A 19,648-nucleotide genomic window follows, 5' to 3' on the forward strand; every position below is an offset into this window, starting at 1 on the left:
CCATAAACTCATGAGAAGCTTTTAATGTTAGCCAAGATTCATATGCTTTGTCAATTTGTGATGCTTGTGAATCAGATATTCCTCGATGAGAATTAATCATGTGTTCGTATTCTAGTGGTTGCAAAGGATGATTATGTTAAGCCACAAAATCAGTAATCTTGTACTTACCCACTTTTTGATTAAGAGAGATAAGCATACGTGCCTTAGCTTGTATTCTTGTCTCTGCCCTGGGTTCTTTTGTTAAGTAGTCTCGCTTATCCACGTTGTCCCTCTTTGTGGCATGTAAACATTCGTGAAGTCAAAACTCCGTCTTTTTTGCTCACATATATGTATTCTCTATGCACGCCAAACCCATTTCTTCCACCATACTCGTCGTAAAAGGCATATGCAATTTCTTAAATTTCAAACTCCATCTCTGGTGTTGGCATAAAATTGACGGTTTTCTGTAGCCTTTGTCTTAGTGCTTACTCGTCAATGTTACCTATCTATTGATGTAAATCCTCTTGTAGAATGATAAGTCATTCATTGCCTGAGATGTAAACAAAATTAATCACTTTGAGATATTCTTACTATCCAACTTTAATAGATATGATGTTATTATAGGTTCGAAACTAAATTTTTTCTATGTTTCTTTCTAATGATATTAATATGTCTTTTAATCTTTTTTACAGGTGACCATTAAACTGAATCGGATGTTAGTGAAGAGCAAGTGATGCACTTCCTTATGTAAATTGATTATACTTATTATGTAATTGGTGATGCATAAAGAAGTATTTTGAATAATTTTATTGTAGAGTGGTGATGAATACAGAGAAGTAAATTAATGTATAAATTTGAATACCGTACAATTGATTTATTCTTGCTTTGCTTATACGTCACTACTTTGAAAGCACCAATAGATGAAAAGAATAAGTTAAAAGTTTGTGAAATGCTGAAAAGGCATATACAATATGCAATTAATTGCAGGAACATGAGTAAGAGAGAAGGAAAAAGTACGCCAAAACAAAGTAAAAGCAATTGAGGTTTACGTTAAAACAAGTACAAATTAGAGCCAAAAAAATCTAAGCTTTTCATTTTATTTACTGCCATGTGTCCTCTTCTAATTCAAACACTGGACTCTCCAGTTATTTAACTTAGTGAAGAAGATCGGGACAACAAAAATATCACCGCACGCAAAACGTGCATACGGCTAGTGATTATAAATTTGAGAGCCGTTGTAATTTCTCCCCGCCACATCTAACGGTGAAAAGACCATGTCCTCAATTTCCAATTTCTACTCTTTACTCCTCAAAAAATGCTGCGGAACCCAGAATTTAAAACTTGCAAAGAAGCTTCATTGCTTCATCATCAAGACCCATAATCACCGAGACACTTTTCTATCAAACAATCTTATGAGCACCTACACCTACTTTGGAAATTTAGTTTATGCACGCCATGTGTTTGATCAAATGCCCCAACCAAATTCTTTCTCATGGAACATTCTTCTCTCAGCTTACTCCAAGTCGGCTCGTCTTGTCGAAATGCTTGAAGTGTTTGGTTCTATTCCCACCAAAGATGGGATTACATGGAATGCGTTTATTTCAGGTTATGTTAACTGCGGGCGATATGGTGATGCTGTGGAGGCTTATAGGACCATGTTAGAGGAGGGTAATATGCACCTAAATCGGATAACTTTTTCGACAATGCTTATATTATCGTCGAATATGGATTGTGTTGATTTGGGCAGGCAGCTTCATGGGCAGATTGTAAAGTGTGGATTCCTGTACTTTATGTTTGTGGCGAATCCATTGGTGGATATGTATTCCAAGTTAGGATTTGTAGGTGATGCACAGCAGGTTTTTGAGGAAGCACCCGAAAGAAACTTGGTGATGTATAACACTATGATTGGAGGGTTTTCACGTCCCGGAATGTTTGAGGAGTCGTGGCGTTTGTTGGATAGTATGCCGGATAAAGATTCAATTACATGGACAACTATGATTACAGGGTTAACTCAAAATGGATTTGACCGGGAAGCTGTTATTGTGATGAGAAAGATGCGAGAGCAAGATTTTTCCATGGACCATTTCACTTTTGGAAGTGCCTTGACTGCTTGTGGGAGAGTAGGGATCTTGAAAGAAGGAAAGGAACTTCATGCTTATATAACAAGAACAGGATATCAAGGGAACGTTTTTGTTGGTAGTGCTCTCATTGACATGTACTGCAAATGTAATTGCATAAACTATGCAAAGACAGTTTTTAAGAGAATGACCCACAAAAATACTGTCTCATGGACTGCAATGCTAGTGGGTTATTGTCAGAGTGGACTATCTCAAGAAGCTATTAGAACTTTCCTCGAGATGCACAAGAATTCAATTGAACCAGATGACATTACCTTAGGAAGTGTCGTTAGCTCGTGTGCTGATTTAGCCAGTTTGGATGAGGGTATCCAATTTCACAATCAAGCTTTAGTGTCTGGCTTGTTATCCTCTATTGCTGTTTCTAATGCCCTCATTACCTTGTATGGAAGATGTGGAATTATTGAAGATTCCTTGAAGTTGTTTAGAGAGATGAATGTCAGGGATGAGATTTCTTGGACTGCGTTGATGTCTGCGTATGCCCAATTTGGAAAGGCCCATGAAACAATGAATTTATTTGAGGAAATGCTTTCTCATGGGCTTAAACCTGATGAAGCTACTTTAGTCGCTGTTCTTTCAGCATGCAGCAGAGCAGGTCTAGTAAAGGAAGGAAAGATGTATTTTGAATTGATGATGGAAAAACATGGTATAGTTGCAACTCCTGATCACTATACTTGCATGATTGATCTTTTCAGTCGTGCAGGGAGGTTAGAGGAAGCCAAGAGTTTTATTTCTGGAATGCCTTACATCCCTGATGCAATTGCTTGGGGTACACTCCTGAGTTCATGTAGAGTTTATGGTAACATGGAAATTGCAAAATGGGCTGCCGATTCTTTATTTGAACTTAACCCTCAACACCCTGCAGCCTATGTCTTACTTTCCAGCATCTACGCTGCTGAAGGAAAATGGGAGCATGTTGCTCAGTTGAGGAAGGGAATGAGAGATAAAGGCGTTAAGAAGGAACCTGGTTATAGTTGGATTAAGTATAAGAATAAAGTACATATTTTCTCTGCGGACGATCAGTCCAGCCCATATTTAGACCAGATATATGCCAAGCTTGAAGAGTTGAACCTGAAGATGGTTGAGGCAGGTTATAAACCTGATCTGAGCTCAGTTCTTCATGATGTTGAGGATTCCGAGAAAATACGAATAGTGACGCATCACAGTGAGAGACTCGCAATTGTTTTTGGCTTGATGTTTGTACCAACCGGCCTCCCAATACGAGTGGTTAAGAATCTTAGGGTTTGTAGTGATTGCCACACTGCAACGAAATTCATATCTAAAATTACGCAGAGAGAAATACTTGTGAGAGATTCTGTTCGGTTTCATTTATTCAAAAATGGAACTTGTTCTTGTGGAGATTTTTGGTGATCTCTTGGTGAACACTATTATCAAATGACGGTAGTGTGGATCTGGAGCATTTCACATTCTTCTGCACATCTTGATTGCAAAGTCTTTGCAACTTAGGGCCTGTAAAATGAGGAAAAGGTAAATGAACAGTCTGGTTCAGTGGACAGTCTGAAGACTTTATTAAAGTAAAACGAACCAAATGCCATTTTACTTGCAGCTGAGGGAAGTTTGGAGCAGGTTGGAGATGCATCAATCTAATAGCTTCTGTTCAGAGTGATTTGGCAATGAGTGTTTGAATTTTGCTCTTACCTACGCTGTTACTCATGGCGCTGCTTGCTAAACTGGGATATAACCCTGAAAAGGGGCCAGAGACATCAATGGACAAGTGAGCCTTTATCCTTCTTGTGCCTTCAATACTTTTTTATTTCATGTTTTCGGTTGGTGCCTTCTCCATTTTCTTTATCAAGTATATATAGTATGCGCTTTGTTCAAAAACCATTAGAGTGTCATAAGTCGTGATAGTGTTTAGACTTCAGAAACATACACCTTACTTGATACCATATATTATGGTGGTTTACTACTACATACTTCGTCCGCTCTAAAATTTTTGCAACACATGCCTTTGGCCAGGAGTAAAAGGGAGTTGGAAGTGGGGTATTGTGTTAATATTTATGTTGAATTAAGGAGCGAGAAAAGTTGTTTAGTATAAGTGGTCCCATGTGTGGGTATATCTTTTTTTTTATGTGTAAAGGTGTTGCATTAATTAAAGAACTACTAAAAAAGGTAAGTGTTCCAGTAATTTTGGAGTGGACGAAGTACTATCCGAATAATGTCTTCTTTTTCCCGCTTTAAACATATATGGACAGATTGCAAGAAACGGAGACTAGCAAGTCAATTATCAATATGATTAGTGGAAATCATGCGTTGAATTAAAGAAGGCATTAGCTTAATCTGTTGTTTCATCTGAATCTCCTTTTCTTCCTGTGGCTTCTTTGCTTTTAATGTCTTGTTTCGTAAGTTAAGTCAGCCTGAAGTGACTCTACTTGTGACAACTAACATAGATGTCTTATTTTCCCACTCATGTTTGCAATCTGTTTCAGATGAAACTTTAAACACATACTTTCAACGTTCCATAATATTTGCAACACTTACACTTTTGAGGTCTAACTTCATAAACTTTGAACACAAGTTTTCACCATTGTACAGGTAAAAAGTAGTCATGTCGGATTAATGTAGATTCACCTAGGTTAAGAGCTTGTGGATTCTTAGCAAACGTGTCTGATGCTATGGCGCTTAGAAACTCGGAAATGCATGTGGTTACCTAAAACTCTGTTGATAGCATAATAGTTTTATAATGACTGCCTTTTGGCTAAAATGTTGTATAATTATAATAAGATAACGGTCTTAGTTCCATCTTGATTATATTCAGCAAGCTTGGATATTTCAGATGGAATTTTCCAAGGGAAATAAGAATCCCTTTCTTACAGTGAAAATTAAGCTAGGATTTTGGCATGTTACACTTCAACTCGAGTAGTAATAATGTAATATCCTGTATGCATACAGAGCAATAAACATCCATTTCTACAAGTCTCTCAAGTCTGTACAAATTTCTTTTCCAGAATTTTTTATTTCTTTTCTTCATTCATTTTAATTAGGATCAGCCTACTCAAACCACTCTAATACCATATCCTTGACAGTAAAAATTAGGTGGTGAAAGTGCCAGTGAGACTTGGCATCTTATCCAGGTACCGAAGAATGTTTTCTGCCATCTGCCTTGTGTATGCATCCCCATGATGGAAAGCAGTCACCACCGTTATATAAAACAACTTATCCTGCGATACAAGAGATAGAGATCTTTGCCCACCTTTCACTAAGAACCTCTCAATCATCCAAAATGCTTTTTGCCACAGAATTTCGTTCTTGTGATATCTCACCGCTTTTAATACCCGCTGTGTGGCATTCATCTTATCCAGCATGTTCACACTCTGTTCTACATCAACCTTATCATCCAGTAATGTAGATAGTGCTGATAATGCAGCATCAGCCACCTCGACATTTTGGTGATCCAGGCATGTTAAGAGTCTCTCAATTGTACCTGCTTCAATCAAGCAAAATGTAGTTTGTTCGGTGCAAACACCTCTATGAACTACACAAAGTTCTACTTTGGCTTTCCTTGATGACCTGAAAGTTAAAAACCTGGGCAGGTAGAATAGGTTAAAGAACTTCTTTTGCTTTCTTTGTGGTGGCTTTGAGAGACGTGTTGATTGTGTTGAGAGTTTCTCTAAGCCTGTGGCGGCTAAGGTTTGAACCTCATCTCTTGATGTTTCCATAAGCAAATTAGTTAATACTGCAGTGAAATTGTGATTTATGGCTAGGAACAACATTTGAGGGTCATATAATGTTGCAGTGAATCTGACTAGTACACCCACTAGCCCCTCGAAGTACATACAGGCATATCGGTTTTGTTGTGTTCCACTTCTTTGAAGTTGATTTATTGATTGTAAGATTCCAGGGATTGTGTTCTTACTGGTCAAGGCCACATTAAGAGTGAGGTTCTGATGAGGAAGTTTGGCCAGAAAAGAGATTGATAGAGCTTGCCTTTCAGTGATCTGGCTAGGGTTGGAAGGGCTTTGGATGAGGCCCTCAGGTTGGCCGTTTGTCTTGCAAAGTCTGTCAATTAGCAAATGCCCTATGTGTGATGAGAGTAGAGTTAGAAGTTTAATAGCTGCAATCACAATTTCATCACTTGGGTTGTTGATGAGCTCAACAAGTGTGTAGCTTGCTTCATTTTCCTTGACAGCAGATACAACTGGATTCTCTGACTTCTTAGATTTTGCCATGCAGTAGAGGATTCTGATAAGATTGAGGCTCAGATCATCTGGGGTGGAACTCTTAATCATGTAAATAATGTTGAATACAACATAGTCTGACACCAGGGTGTGGCCTTGACTATTGACAATCAGGTTCTCAAACCCAATTCCAGATTCAAGGATATTTGCTAGTATTGCTGAAGCTTCTTTGAGTGAATCTACTGGTTCACTATATATCTTCTTGGTAAACATTTCTTGGACCATAGTTCCTACAATTCCAGCTTCGACTAATAATTTACCACTAGCAGAGTATGAGGATATTTGAACAAGGGCTTTAAAGACAGCTTTTCTAGTCGAGGGATTTCCATCGTGCAGCATTTGGATGAGTACAGGAGAAGTCCTCTCTGCCACATAAGTCTTGCTGTCATCTTCAAGTATTATTTCACCAAGGTAATTCATCATTTCCAACTTCCTCTCCTCAGATCCTGCTAGTTTGGAGAATTATAAGGGTTTAGATTATTTTATTTGAATTTATGACTATTTCAAGGTGAGTTCCCTTTGCACAGAAAGGTTGACCTCCATAGTTATGCAAAACAATAGTGAATAAAAATAATTAGCAGTAACTTTTGGCTTTACCTTCAATCAAATTGTTAAGAAGCGGTTCTAGATATCCATTTTCTGCCATGAACTTGATGTTTTTAGTACACTGCTCCATATTTTTCAAAACTTGATCTGCTGCCTCTGAAGCAAAGGTATCTATGAATCTGTTGTATTTGGTTTGGATCAGAACCAGAGTTCCTCCTGTGACACAACCTATTTTCTCTGCGAGAGATCTAGACTTGGAAAACTCAATCAGGAGTAACAGTGCAGCGTGTCTTATTGGTTGGTAGCTGCTGGACAGCATTTTGATTGTTGTAGATATAACTGGTGTCCTCGCAAATTGTTCCTGCTTATGCGATTGTATTAGCCAGATGAAGAACAGATAGTCTTAATAAAGAATTTGAGCATTCATTTGGGGGTATCTTTCTATTTATCTGATATATATTCCTCTGTTCACTAGTCTTTTATGGGATGATTTCTTTTCTCTATCCACTTTCTGCTACTCTCCAATTTCAGCCAGGCTAGTACTCCATTTTGCTTGAAAATTTTAGTTTTTAATGGATAATAAATTGAAAATTACCTTATCAGGGGAAAGGGGAAGAGAGAGGGGGGACAAACCTTTGCGTCATCTTCCTCGACTAGTTGTCGTATCATCTCTAATGCAGTACATCTCACTGATCTATCTCTTAACTCCAGGAGCCTAACAATCAATGGTACAATTCCCATGTTGAAGACTTCTTTCTTTTTCTTGGGACTCCTTTGGCAGATGTTCTGCAAATCCTTCAACGCTTCAAGTATCATACTCTCGGTACTGCCTATGGACAAAGCTGCACGGATGACTTTAAGTCGTGCAGAATCATTTCTGTCTCTCCACTCATGTATAATGTTTCTTAAAGCTAGGTTGGGACTCATATTCCTGCTTTGGAGCTTCTCCTGAGTGATAGGACAGTTAACTTCTTCTGAATTTCCGCAATTTTCAAAATACTCGGTGATTGCGCTTCTCTCATAGGTCACACCACTACTGATGGTCACCGGGTCATCCATGACCTGATTTGTTAGTTGACATATGAAACTTTTGTACATAGGCTCCATATGTTGAGCACCTTCTGTCACACTTTTTGATAATCTGTTACTCATGTTTCCACGGGGTCTTTGGCTGCTTTCACTTGTACTTCTAAGGGCTTCTGCTACTGGTGGAATATCTGACACTTGGGAGTGTCCTGTGGAGACCTCCATGCTGATGGAGTAGAGATCTGATTCTAATGTTATTGACTCTACCTTTGGTTGCTCTACTGGAGATAATGGCTTTATTTTCTTTTTCTTGTTCTTGGTTTTTTGAACTGGAATGATCTCAAAACAAACATTTTTCATCTCCTCTGAGAGTGAGCGGATTGTGTTTTTTGCATACACTTCATTCTGGAATGCTGATGGTGGTATTAAACTTAAGTCATGACCCATATCATTAATAATTTCTTCTAGTCGTTTTATTATGTTCCTCACTTCATGATCCATAATCGTCTGTCCATTTTGTTGAAATTCTCCTAAGATGCCTTTTGCCAAATCAGTGTTTTGAGATAGAGATCGCAGTATCTCATTTTCATTAGCTGGGCTGCTCTCTGAAGTCTGGAGCTCCATGATGGCTGAAGAAGTACGGTAGAAATAGCTTCCAATTGCTAGGAAGTTGCTCTGTTCTATCTTTGCACTTGGAACAGATGCTGTTATTTCTGAAAGTGATGCCAGCAGTTGTTTGACAACACTTGCGACATGCTTCACGCTTCCATCAAACTGCGCGCATGGAGGAAAAAAATAAAAAGTTACATTATATATGTATGATTTTATTGACCTTTTTCATTCTTGGTAAATGTAATGATCACAGACATTGGTATCTCTTCTTTACCACCTATATCCCTCATTGAGTATTTTTCGGCTTGCTATAATATGAAAAATATGGATACATCAACGGTAAAGGTATATGTCATTCTTTTGTTTGGAATTAGGATGAGGTGAATAATGACAGAAATTTGACCCTCTTTTTTCAAAATGGAAAAACAGATTCCCTTCCCGGAATTATGGAAAATAATGTTTGTGCAACCAAACGGAGCCTTTATGTGTTGTCATTTTTTTCTGCACTATCCTCTGGTATGCTCCTGTTTCAGCTGTATTAACTTCTGTTACAATGCCTACTATTTCAAAATATTCAAATAAATCCCCCTCCCCTCTTCCTTTAGTACTTAAACTTTCTTGTATGCTATTGCCTTCCATGATCATCTCTGATGCTTCTCTGACTTGTATATGTCTAACTTAGTGCCTAGTGCTGATCATTCTAATTACACCATAAATTGTGCTTTCAGAAATATCTCTACTACTCTACTAAACACAATTATAATGTTCTTCTGAAAATTTGTGCAATGAAAGTTCTGATGCTTTCTTCCTGTCAAAAATAAAAAGAAGAAAAAAGAAATAATAAAGGAGTTCTCTAGATATATAGACACACTGAACCCACAAAGAGAGAGGAGCTAGTTTTCTCCAGGGTATCAGTAGACTTCAGTTATTCCTTCACTCTCGTATCATTTTTTTCCCTCTGTGACCTTCCTTCATCTTAGCATCTCAATTAGAGTGCCTTAAATGTATCTGTAAATTGCAGGATAGATAAAGAAACATACTTAAATTTAATATTACAGAGGAAAGGGCCAGCATAAACTCATACCAAAAATTCATGGGGGTTGCTTGTTGACATGGCGTCTATCAGCTTCCTGTATCGGAGTCTAAGTCCTCAGTCGTACAATGCTATACCTGGCTCTTGTTCATGGAGATGCTTCTTAAAGGTCAGCAAATAGTTGTTCATGAATTGGTCAAATATTGTTGCTTTCCAGCTTAATTACAAAATTCTTAATAAATTAACTTGCTGGCACTCGCTTTGCAATTTTCTTGAACATTTGACTTATTCATATCCTAGTTAAGATGGTCCAGGAGTGGGCTTGTTTTGTTGCCTGTAGACTTCTTTGTGATATGTTTCTGGTTCTGCACTTTACTTCGATCAGAGAAAGATCAAGGTAAAACTACTTGATGTAAGGAAACTTCTCATTAATAGATTGGTTTATAAAAATAATTAGGCCAGTTAAAGTCACCGTGTATCATATAAACATGTCAGCTAATCTCATCATAGACTCACCTCTTATCATGTAAGATATTGTTTAATATATCACCCCTTGCTTGGTCTAAATGTATGCCTTGCATCAGCAGAATCTGTTATTTTGAACATTACCCTTCGGCCTTAGGCATACTGTTTGCACTTCTGTTATGTAAATGCAAGTAGTTCTTGCCTTCTTGGCATCTAGGGCCTCAATTAGTGGTGCAAACAGGTTGTCTGAATCAGATTATGTTTGGCTTTTATTTGGATCATGTAACTTCATATGCAGTTCAGCTTTAGGTCGAGTTAAATAAATATGGATTGGTTTTGCCAAGTTTAGCCTAAGTTCGTAATTTAGAGCAAAGTCAACCGCGGACTGGTTGTCTCTTGGTAACTATGGTTGTTTGCATGGTGGACAAGTGATTGGCTGCTTTAGAAGCCCCCTAACCTAGCTTCCTTCTGTTGTGTCTCAACTCATCGAAGATTCGGGTCAAGTTAGTCGTTAATTGACAGGAAATAATGGGTAGATTACATTTAGTGTAGCAGGATAGTTTTGCCAGACTTGGATGCTTACACTGTGCAAGGAGATCTGATAAGCACAGCTTTGACTTTCTACTTGTTTTAAGCTCTTTCCCTTTAAATATATTGTCATGATCGTGATCGATTGATTTGTATAAGCCAATTTATATTTGTAATGTTCGAGTTGCCATCACTTGGTTGGATTCATTTGATATGGTTGGATCCAAGAGCAGAAGTGCATAAGCAAGTTTTGATTAATGATAAATTAGTGTATTTAACTATTCAAGAAAGGTGACTTATTGTCAAGTGAAATTGCTGGAGTATTTCACACATCTGCAAGACTGCAATTGTCAAAAATTACTCATTGAAGCAAACTTTATAATGGTGACAGCAAATAGACTCATTGGAGAGCCAAAATCCGTTGAAAATATTGACATGACTAAAATTTCTAATCATGTTTCTGAGATTATATTGTAGAACTCTTTAGTGAAAGTATGAATTGTACATTTTCTTCCTTCCTGTCATTTATACACCCTCGGTGGCTATTATTAATCTACTATATAATCACTCTGATATAATAGATGGGTAATACTTCTAGGCAAGAAAAAAAGATAGTACTAGGAGAAAATAAAAAAAAATTCTTGTTATGGGATAGGAGTACTTTTTCACTCATATCATCACATTGTCAATTAGTTAAACAAATCGGCTTTTTCACCATATACCCCTGACAAATTTTTACCCTTGCAAGTTTTCAAATTCACCATATATCCCTAACGTTTTAAAAAATACATCCACTTATCCTTATTACGGGGTGATACAACCAGAGGGAGTACGCACAACCTGGACACCTAAAAAGTAATAAAGATCCCCTAAATCCTTCATAGCAAATTGAGAAGAAAGAACAGAAGTAAATTTGACAACAAGAGGAGGACTACTACCAGTAAGAACAATGTCATCAACATATAAGAGAAGGATAATGAGATGACCATGATATTTAAGAGTGAACGTAGAAGTGTCACAACTACTGCACTTGAAACCAATAGATAATAGGAAATTACTGAACTTAGAGAACCAAACTCGAGGAGCTTGTTTCAAACCATAAATGGACTTTCGGAGACGACAAATATGAGTAGGTTTAGATGAATGAATGAAACCCGGAGGTTGACGCATATAAACCTCTTCATTAAGAAATCCATGTAGAAAAGCATTTTTGACATCTAATTGACGAATAGACTATTTAAGAGAAACAACAATAGTGAGAACCAAGCGAACAGTAGTAGGTTTGACAAGAGGACTAAAGGTTTCAAAATGATCAATATCTGTCTGCTGATGATTGCCAAAAACAACAAGTCCGGCTTTGAACCGCTCCACAGAACCATCAGAATTATATTTAATCTGATACACCCACTTACAACCAAGTAAATTCTTATCATAGTTGCGAGGTACCGACTCCCATGTGTCATTTTTAATCAAAGCATTATATTCATCCAACATAGCTTGACGCCAACGTGAGTTTTTAGAAGCTTGTTTAAAATTAGTTGGTTCAGACTCGACAATTTCAGTGTCTAAGTTCATTAAGACACGACGCTTAGACACACCAACTTTTAACCGGGTGACCATGGGATGGTGATTGCCAACACGAGAAGACGGACTGGGAGAAGAAGGGTAGGGGGACATAATAGGAGATGGTGAGGGAGGGGGAGTAGGCTGGATGGGTGACGCATGGGACGAAGTTGTCGACCCAGCATGCGACGAAGAGGCCGCGAGAGACGGGCCATCGAGGGCGGGAGACGCTGATGCCCAGTCAGCAGTCTCGTGTGGGCTGGCGAGCGTACCAGCGTGCGCTGGAGAGGCTGCTGCCTAGCCAGCGGACGCAGCAGACGAGCCTCGCAGCTGGAGAGGCAGCGTGCGTTGGAGCATGTGTGCGGGCGGGTGGACGGACGAGCCAGCGAGCCTCGAAGGGTCAGCTGGCCCAGCAGACGCGGAGGCGACGACAGGATCAGCAATGCTGCGAGGGCAATAGGGTGAGGTCACGACAGGGGTAGACTCACAGGCAACATTGGTGGGACTCCAGGAGCAATCTAAGACCATAGGAGAGGTGTAAGACATTGGAGACTGAGGACTCACTAGAGTGCGATAAGGAAACTTATGTTCATGAAAACAAACATGACGACTAGTGAACACTTTCTTGGTTAGGATCAAAGCAACGATACCCTTTATAATCCAATTCATATCCAATAAAAACACGGGTTTTAGACTTAGGTTGCAGTTTGTGATTTTTAGAGTTCAGAAACAACGGAAAGCATTCACATCCATATGTTTTCAAAAATTGATAGGAAGGGGGACGATGAAATAATTTTTCAAAAGGAGAAACACCCCCTAAAACCAAGCTGGGTAATCTATTGATAGTGTAAGTGGGCAGTATATGATGCATCAACCCAAAATTCAGCAGGAAAGTCAGAATGAATAATCATAGTACGAGCCATTTCAATGATATGACGATGAAATAATAGTTTGCGTTCTGCAACACCGTTTTGAGCTGGAGTATGGGGACAAGATTTTTGGAAAATTATGCCATTGTCATAAAAATGTTGGAGAAGAGGGGAATTGTCAAATTTCCGTCCTCCATCACTTTGAAATATTTTAATTTTGCAATTAAAAAGGTTCAACCATCTTTTGAAACATAAGGAATTTAGAATAAGCTTTCGATTTTCGACGTAAAGGATAAATCCATGAATAGCGCGAAAAATCATCAACAAACACAACATAATAACGAAATAATTGATTTGACAAAACAGAAGATTGTCAAAGATCACTGTGGATTTTATATAAAGGATATGTAGAAATATGTTCAACTGAATCAAAAAGTAAACGATGAATCTTTCCTAGCTTACACCCAACACAATCATCATGAAACTTAGAGGTACGTGTGATATATATTTATTTGAACATAAGGATCCTATAGCCCCAGACAAGCATGCCAAATATCACCCGACTCCTTAGTGGCTAGAAAAGCAGGAACCAAAGGCTCAGGAGGGACAATGCTGGGCTGAAGAGGGTAGACACCTTGCTTACTGGTTCCCTGAAGCAGAACCTCCCCCGTTATCTGGTCCTTAACATAAACAGAATTTTTATCAAAACTTACAACACAATCATTTTCATGACACAACTTGTTAACCGATAATAAATTATGTTTTAAAGTAGGAACATGACAGACATATGACAACTGGAGGGGACGACTTGTAGTTTTTAAGGTTAAAGTTCCAGTACTTTTAATAAGAAGTAAGGTACCGTTACCAACTATAACAGGACTAGATCCAGTATAAGAAGTTTTAGCAGAAAATGTACCATCCTGAGGAGTCATGTGAGAAGCAGCTCCCGAATCCGGGTACCAGACTGAATCATTAGCTTCACCACCAACAGACAATCTAAGGCTCGAGTGACACTTACAGAGGAAGAGGGAACAAAGCTGGAATTGAAGCGTTGATGACAATAGGCAGCTTGATGACCTGGAAACCAACATAAACCACAAGTATCGGAAGTAGGGGTATAGGTTACATTGCTACTTGATGGATTACTCCCTGCAGACGACAAATCATTAGTAATATAATCTAGGCAAGGCATACTATAGGATGACAAGTTAGAATATTTACTCATACCATTAGAGCATCCCTGATTAGAATTGTTGTTGTTGTTGTTTCCAGAGCCACGAGAAGTATCATTTCCCCCATTCCCACCATTATTACCTCGAGCATTCTGATTATTGTTACCACCACGATTATTATTACCCCCACGATTCCTATTATTTTTCCCGGATTCCTCCCTCCAGAGTTAGACTTGGTGGAGGAACTTGATCCAGAACCAGTAGATTGAACACCAAGGCATGATGAAAGGAGGAATCAGATCCATCCCTCGAATTTTTCAATCTTTGTTCATGCAGGAGCAATTTAGGCCGTAGATCATCAAAACTAATAGGGAATGGATAATGCAACAAGGTAGTAACAATGTGATCATATTCAGAGTCATGATCCAGACCAATAAACGTATACTGAACTAAATCCTGATTTGACACAGGGCATTGTATAGCAGCAAGAGAATCAGCAATAACCTTTATTTTCCTTAAATAACCATCCATAGTCTGAGAATCAGTCTTTTTAATACGAGTCAAACGTCCCTTTAACTCCATAGAACGAGCCATACTGGCATGCATAAATCTAGACTGTAATTTATTCCAAATATCAACAGAGGTGTGCAAATCATGAACATCCACAAAAACATCACGAGATAAAGTAGCAAAAATCCATGATTTTACTTGCTGATCAATACGCAGTTATTCATAAAAGTGAACATTAGGAACAGTATTACCAGATTCATCAAGTACAGTAGCAGGAGGAATAATAGCATTACCATCAACAATGCCAAGTAATTGATGAGAAAGCAGCAGGCAAGTTATTTGTCTCTTCCATAAAAGATAATCCTCAGGAGAAGATAAAGAAATGGTTACCACAAGTTCGTAAGATTAGGCACCGATAAATTCGGAAGAGAGAAGGCTACTGATGCTGGGTTAGATGGCCCTACCATAGGCGATGTGACGTTGGTGTACGGCAAAGCAGACTAGGAGAAACCAGGCGGAAACCGCAGAGGAGTGCGAGACGAAGGAGAGGACGTGGAGGTGGTGAATACCTCGGACGTCGAGTATCGCAGGGGCGTCTTGGGGAACCAGAGGCGGGGCGGTGCGGCGCTGTAGTCGTGGCAGCAAGGTAGGCCTGCGAGAGGCCGTGGGTGGCTGCGCTGGCAGCAGTCGAGTATGGCAGCGTGAAGTTGGCTGCGCTGGGCGTCTGATAAAACGACGCAAGATGCGACAGAACAGCAGAGGTGGCCGCCGGCGGAGGCAATGACGGATCGGAGGTCGACGCCGGTGGCTGCTGCGGTGGGCCAGCCAAAGAGGCATAATAATTGGCCGAGAGATCCATGAGGAAAGGAAAAAATTTATTTTCGGAGAGGGAAAAAAATTATTTCGGAAAAAAAACCTAGGCTGTGATACCATGTACAAGTGTGGTTAATAATTGTGTTAACCTTGAGTAGGTTAACCTGACATTCAATATATATAGTGTTTTATACAGGCCTATGACTAGTTACAGACTATTCTATCCTTTTACATATAATGTTATCTAATACTAACATTGTTAGTCATTAACCTCTAATCCTTGCTCTAATCCTAATTAACTAACCTAAATCTAAGCCAAATCTTAACTATAACCCCTAATCTAATATTCTAACCCTAAGCTTAAGCCTAACCACCCTCCCCCACCCCTACCCCTTACCCTTCCCCCCCCCCCAAACCCCAGCAGCCCCCCTACCACCCCTGAACCCCCCCCCCAGCCCCCATCCCCTTCCCCAGCAATCGTGCAACCCGCCTTCCTCCTCCCCTTCCTCTCAAATAAGGCAACCCCCCTCACCCTCTCCTTCCCCTGTTGGATTGCACAACCCCCTCTCCTTTCATTGGAGTCGCGTAATTGTTTTTCGATTTTTTTTTCATTTCAGGGGTGCGACGGTTGCGGGGGAAGGGAAGGGGAGGGGAGTTGCGCTACTGTAGGGGAAGGGGTTGCGCGATTCAACAGGGGAAGGGGGCTTTGGGGTTGGTGGGGCAGGGGGATGGGGTAAGGAGTAAGGGGTGTGGGAAGGGTATGTGGTGGTTAAGTGGTTAGGGTTACGGTATTATATTAGAGATTAGGGTTAGGATTATGGTTAGGGTTTGGATTAGGTTTAGATTAGTTAATTAGGGTTAGGAGGATTAGGGGTTAAATGACTAACGGATGTTCACGCCATTAGTCATTAAGTGAATGTATTTTTTGAAAAACGAAGGATACATGGTGAATTTGGAAACTTGCGAGGGTATATGGTGTAAAAAAAATTTGTCAGGGGTATATAGTGAAAAAATGCAAACAAAAAAAAGTTCCTAAAATAGGTAAAAATTATGTAGTTAGATAATTGTACCGTTAAATGGTTACATAAAATACTTAAAGTTAGGAAGACAAAAGATGAAAAGGAGTGATTTAATAAATAAAAAGAAAGAAAAGATGGATTATATCGTATGCTTAAAGACGAGTAATTTTCTGTTTGGAGAATTGTACAAGATGACCCTTTATTTAGTGGTGTAATCTCTTGAATCACTATCACTTATAGCAATTAGCAAATTTCCGTAAAGATCCTAGAATGCGGAAATTTCTTTCCAAAATGACATTTATTTGTAACAAAATTGTGACTTTAATTTGTTAGAAAAGATCAAGAAACGTCGCTGAGAATAACTTTCATGACTATTTATAATAAATAAAGTTACTTTAAGGTTATTTTGGTTAAATAAATCATTAATTTTTTTTAAAAAAAAACGAAATTCATAATTAGTTGATTATCTTGTACTTCCTCTGTATATCTACTACGTTACCTATTTCTCACACGTCAATGCCAATCTAATAGTTCTCACAAATCTTGGTTGTCCAATCGAGAATCATCAAAAGTTGGACAATTAAGATTTGTGAGAACTATTAGATTTTGACTTCACTTTGTTTTAGAAATACACATTTCAATTATATTTTTAAGATTCAAGCTTTCATCCAATGTTTGTTTATAAGGGTGTAAGTGGATTGCACACAATTCAGAGTTCAATCAATCCCCATCCAAACTTACTAGATTAGACTAGACTGCAAAAATCAGAAAACGTATTGTACTACTACATTTCGCAAAATTCCGTAAAATAAAACTCGCAAACGAGGATATTTTTGCATACCTTACTTACTAGGATACTTTTGAAAGACCAACTCTTTTCGGGTATTGGTTGGACTGGTTGAAAGATGATGACTCCACTGACCGCTCGTACCTTTCTGTCGAGCCTTCCCCTAGGCTACTGGACTTTGAGATAGGAAAAAAGGAACAGAAACTTTCACGCGAGACTAGCTGAATAATAAAGTTGCAATGAAATTGAAAAAATCTACTACATTAAAAGCAAAAGTACCTAATATGATATTCTATATATACGAAACGGATTCAGGTTACGCCTGCCCTAGGAAACCCCCTTCTCAAGGACAACTGATAACTTATGACCAGCGGATCGAGGAAGGGAGAATACGAGATACTTTGAATCAGATGCTAATGAATATGTTGTGTCATGTATCTTCCCCTAATTCATTTGACGTTATCGACCGCATCAGAAAAGGTTGTTTGCAATAACTGGTGTTGATGCGTTTCTCATTCAATCAAGTTATTCAGTGAGATATGCGGCATAACCAGCCGCTACTTCAGCTTCTGGAGTCGGGAGATTGGATGTAGTTACGAATTCATGATCTGGTCCAAATATTTTTTAGCATATACATATCAATCCAAAGTTACTCTCTTACTACTTAAATCATCAACCCTAAGTAGTTGAATGTCTTATCCTGGTACCCTACTTACCTTCTTGTTAACTAAATCTCCAACCCTAAATAGTCCAAAGTTGCCCTAGATGGGTTGTTGTGTGCATGTGTATGGACTAATGCAGATGGGTGCTTAGCTTAGATATTGCATATTGTCAAGAAATCTTTTTTCTCGTTATTTCAGGACTCGAGTCTTCAATTTTGCAATGTGCATGTTATTATAGACTTTCAAACTCTTTGAAATGGATATAATTACTTATATGGAATAATGTTATTATTATTTTTTTGATATATATATGGAATAATGTTATTAGTTTAACATATTCATACTCCATTTTGCTTTCAAAATTAATTTTGGAATAATGAGTTTATAATTTTTCGAATTTTTTCCTTAAATAATGCAAAAGTGGATTTTAATTCCCAAAATATGCCCAAAAAAATTAAAATTCCCTGCGTACCGTCCACGTAGGACGGCACGCGAGAAAATTATTTTTTTTTTGTTTTAACTCACGGAAACCGCTACTCAAAGTAGCGTTTAATTTTAAAATAAACCGCTACTCTGAGTAGCGGTTTACCTGCGCAAAATATGGTAAGCAGATATCAGTTTTCATAATAAACCGCTACTCGGAGTAGCGGTTTACAAAAAAAAAAAAAAAAAAATTCTCGGCACTTGTAAACCGCTACTGCAAGTAGCGGTTTTACTAAAAAAAAAAAATTCTCGCGTGCCGTCCTACGTGGACGGTACGCAGGGAATTTTAGTTTTTTTGGGCATATTTTGGGAATTAAAACCCAATTTTGTATTATCCAAGGAAAAAATTCATAATTTTTCAAATTTCAATCATGAGAAAACGGTTTGAATTTACTTGAGGTAAAAAAAAAATCATATAATTTGAACTTGATTGGATTTGGACTCAAAAAAAAAAGTTTTGAACTGGACTGGCCTGAATTGGACTCAAAAAAGTTCGTATCAGATATAGACTTAATTTCTCAAGTCCAAAAAACTTTAGGTTGAACTTAGATTTGGCAAAGTCCAATTCGATCCATCCAAATTAGACCCCTATTTGTTTATCATGGTCTACTTTAACATGATTATCTGAGTTATTGTTTCAAAAACTGTCATAGTATATTTCATTGTTTTACGTTTTGTTGATCTGTAAGTAATCTGGCCATAGTTATTTCAGATAAAGGCATACAGCACTAAATTTTGATCCTATATTGGCCATAGTGGTGGTGGTAGTGTTGGGAAGACAAGCAATGATGAAGACTGCGGAAAGGAGACCAGGAGGAGGGAGAATAAAAAGCAAAAAAAAGGAGTAAGTGGCATGCGAATTTTTACCTTGTTAATAGATCTTAATTCATAAGTCAAATGAAACTATTTGAAAATGTTATACTTATCTGAATTTATCAAAACTTATTAGTCCTAAATTGAGCCCAGAGCGTCAACTTATCTCAATTCTCAATTATGTACTCAACTTATCCCAAAACTTACTTGTTTTCATTCTGGCCTGGAACTCAATCTTTATAAACAAAATTTATCAGAACTTAATCTGTTTTTACTAATGAATTTGCAAATTAGATGGATCCTCAATTCCCCTTTCCGTGGGGGTTATAGGCTTATAGCATTGTTGCCCATGATGTATACTCCTAAAGGTGATATTGTTGTACATCTCAATTAAATTTTGATATACCTCATCTATTCCCAAGTGTTATATAGTC

The 19,648-nt window shown here is 38.3% G+C and overlaps 2 protein-coding genes across 15 annotated transcripts; one reads left to right on the forward strand and one right to left on the reverse strand.

The window, feature by feature from the left end:
* The first annotated feature begins 1,148 nt into the window (after nucleotides 1–1,148).
* LOC104896155 (putative pentatricopeptide repeat-containing protein At1g68930) lies at nucleotides 1,149–9,997 on the forward strand. Of its 13 annotated transcripts, none has more exons than XM_057395605.1 (4): nucleotides 1,149–3,849; nucleotides 5,162–6,724; nucleotides 8,927–9,421; nucleotides 9,519–9,997. In XM_057395605.1, exon 1 carries the CDS (start codon nucleotides 1,254–1,256, stop codon nucleotides 3,483–3,485), a length of 2,232 nt encoding a protein of 743 aa, XP_057251588.1. In that variant the 5' UTR covers nucleotides 1,149–1,253; the 3' UTR covers nucleotides 3,486–3,849; nucleotides 5,162–6,724; nucleotides 8,927–9,421; nucleotides 9,519–9,997. The 13 variants fall into 13 exon arrangements, with proteins under 13 accessions (XP_057251588.1, XP_057251590.1, XP_057251586.1 ...); XM_057395607.1 differs by having other exon boundaries at nucleotides 8,927–9,013; XM_057395603.1 differs by having other exon boundaries at nucleotides 8,927–9,997.
* Nucleotides 5,168–8,509, reverse strand: LOC104896157 (putative U-box domain-containing protein 42). Of its 2 annotated transcripts, none has more exons than XM_019250263.2 (3): nucleotides 7,493–8,509; nucleotides 6,911–7,220; nucleotides 5,168–6,759 (listed from the first exon to the last, which is right to left on the reverse strand). In XM_019250263.2, exons 1-3 carry the CDS (start codon nucleotides 8,507–8,509, stop codon nucleotides 5,168–5,170), a joined length of 2,919 nt encoding a protein of 972 aa, XP_019105808.2. The 2 variants fall into 2 exon arrangements, with proteins under 2 accessions (XP_019105808.2, XP_057251585.1); XM_057395602.1 differs by having other exon boundaries at nucleotides 5,168–6,762.
* Nucleotides 9,998–19,648: the final 9,651 nt, after the last annotated feature.

Source organism: Beta vulgaris, chromosome 6 (genome assembly GCF_026745355.1).
Source record: "Beta vulgaris subsp. vulgaris cultivar EL10 chromosome 6, EL10.2, whole genome shotgun sequence".
NCBI lineage: Eukaryota > Viridiplantae > Streptophyta > Magnoliopsida > Caryophyllales > Amaranthaceae > Beta > Beta vulgaris.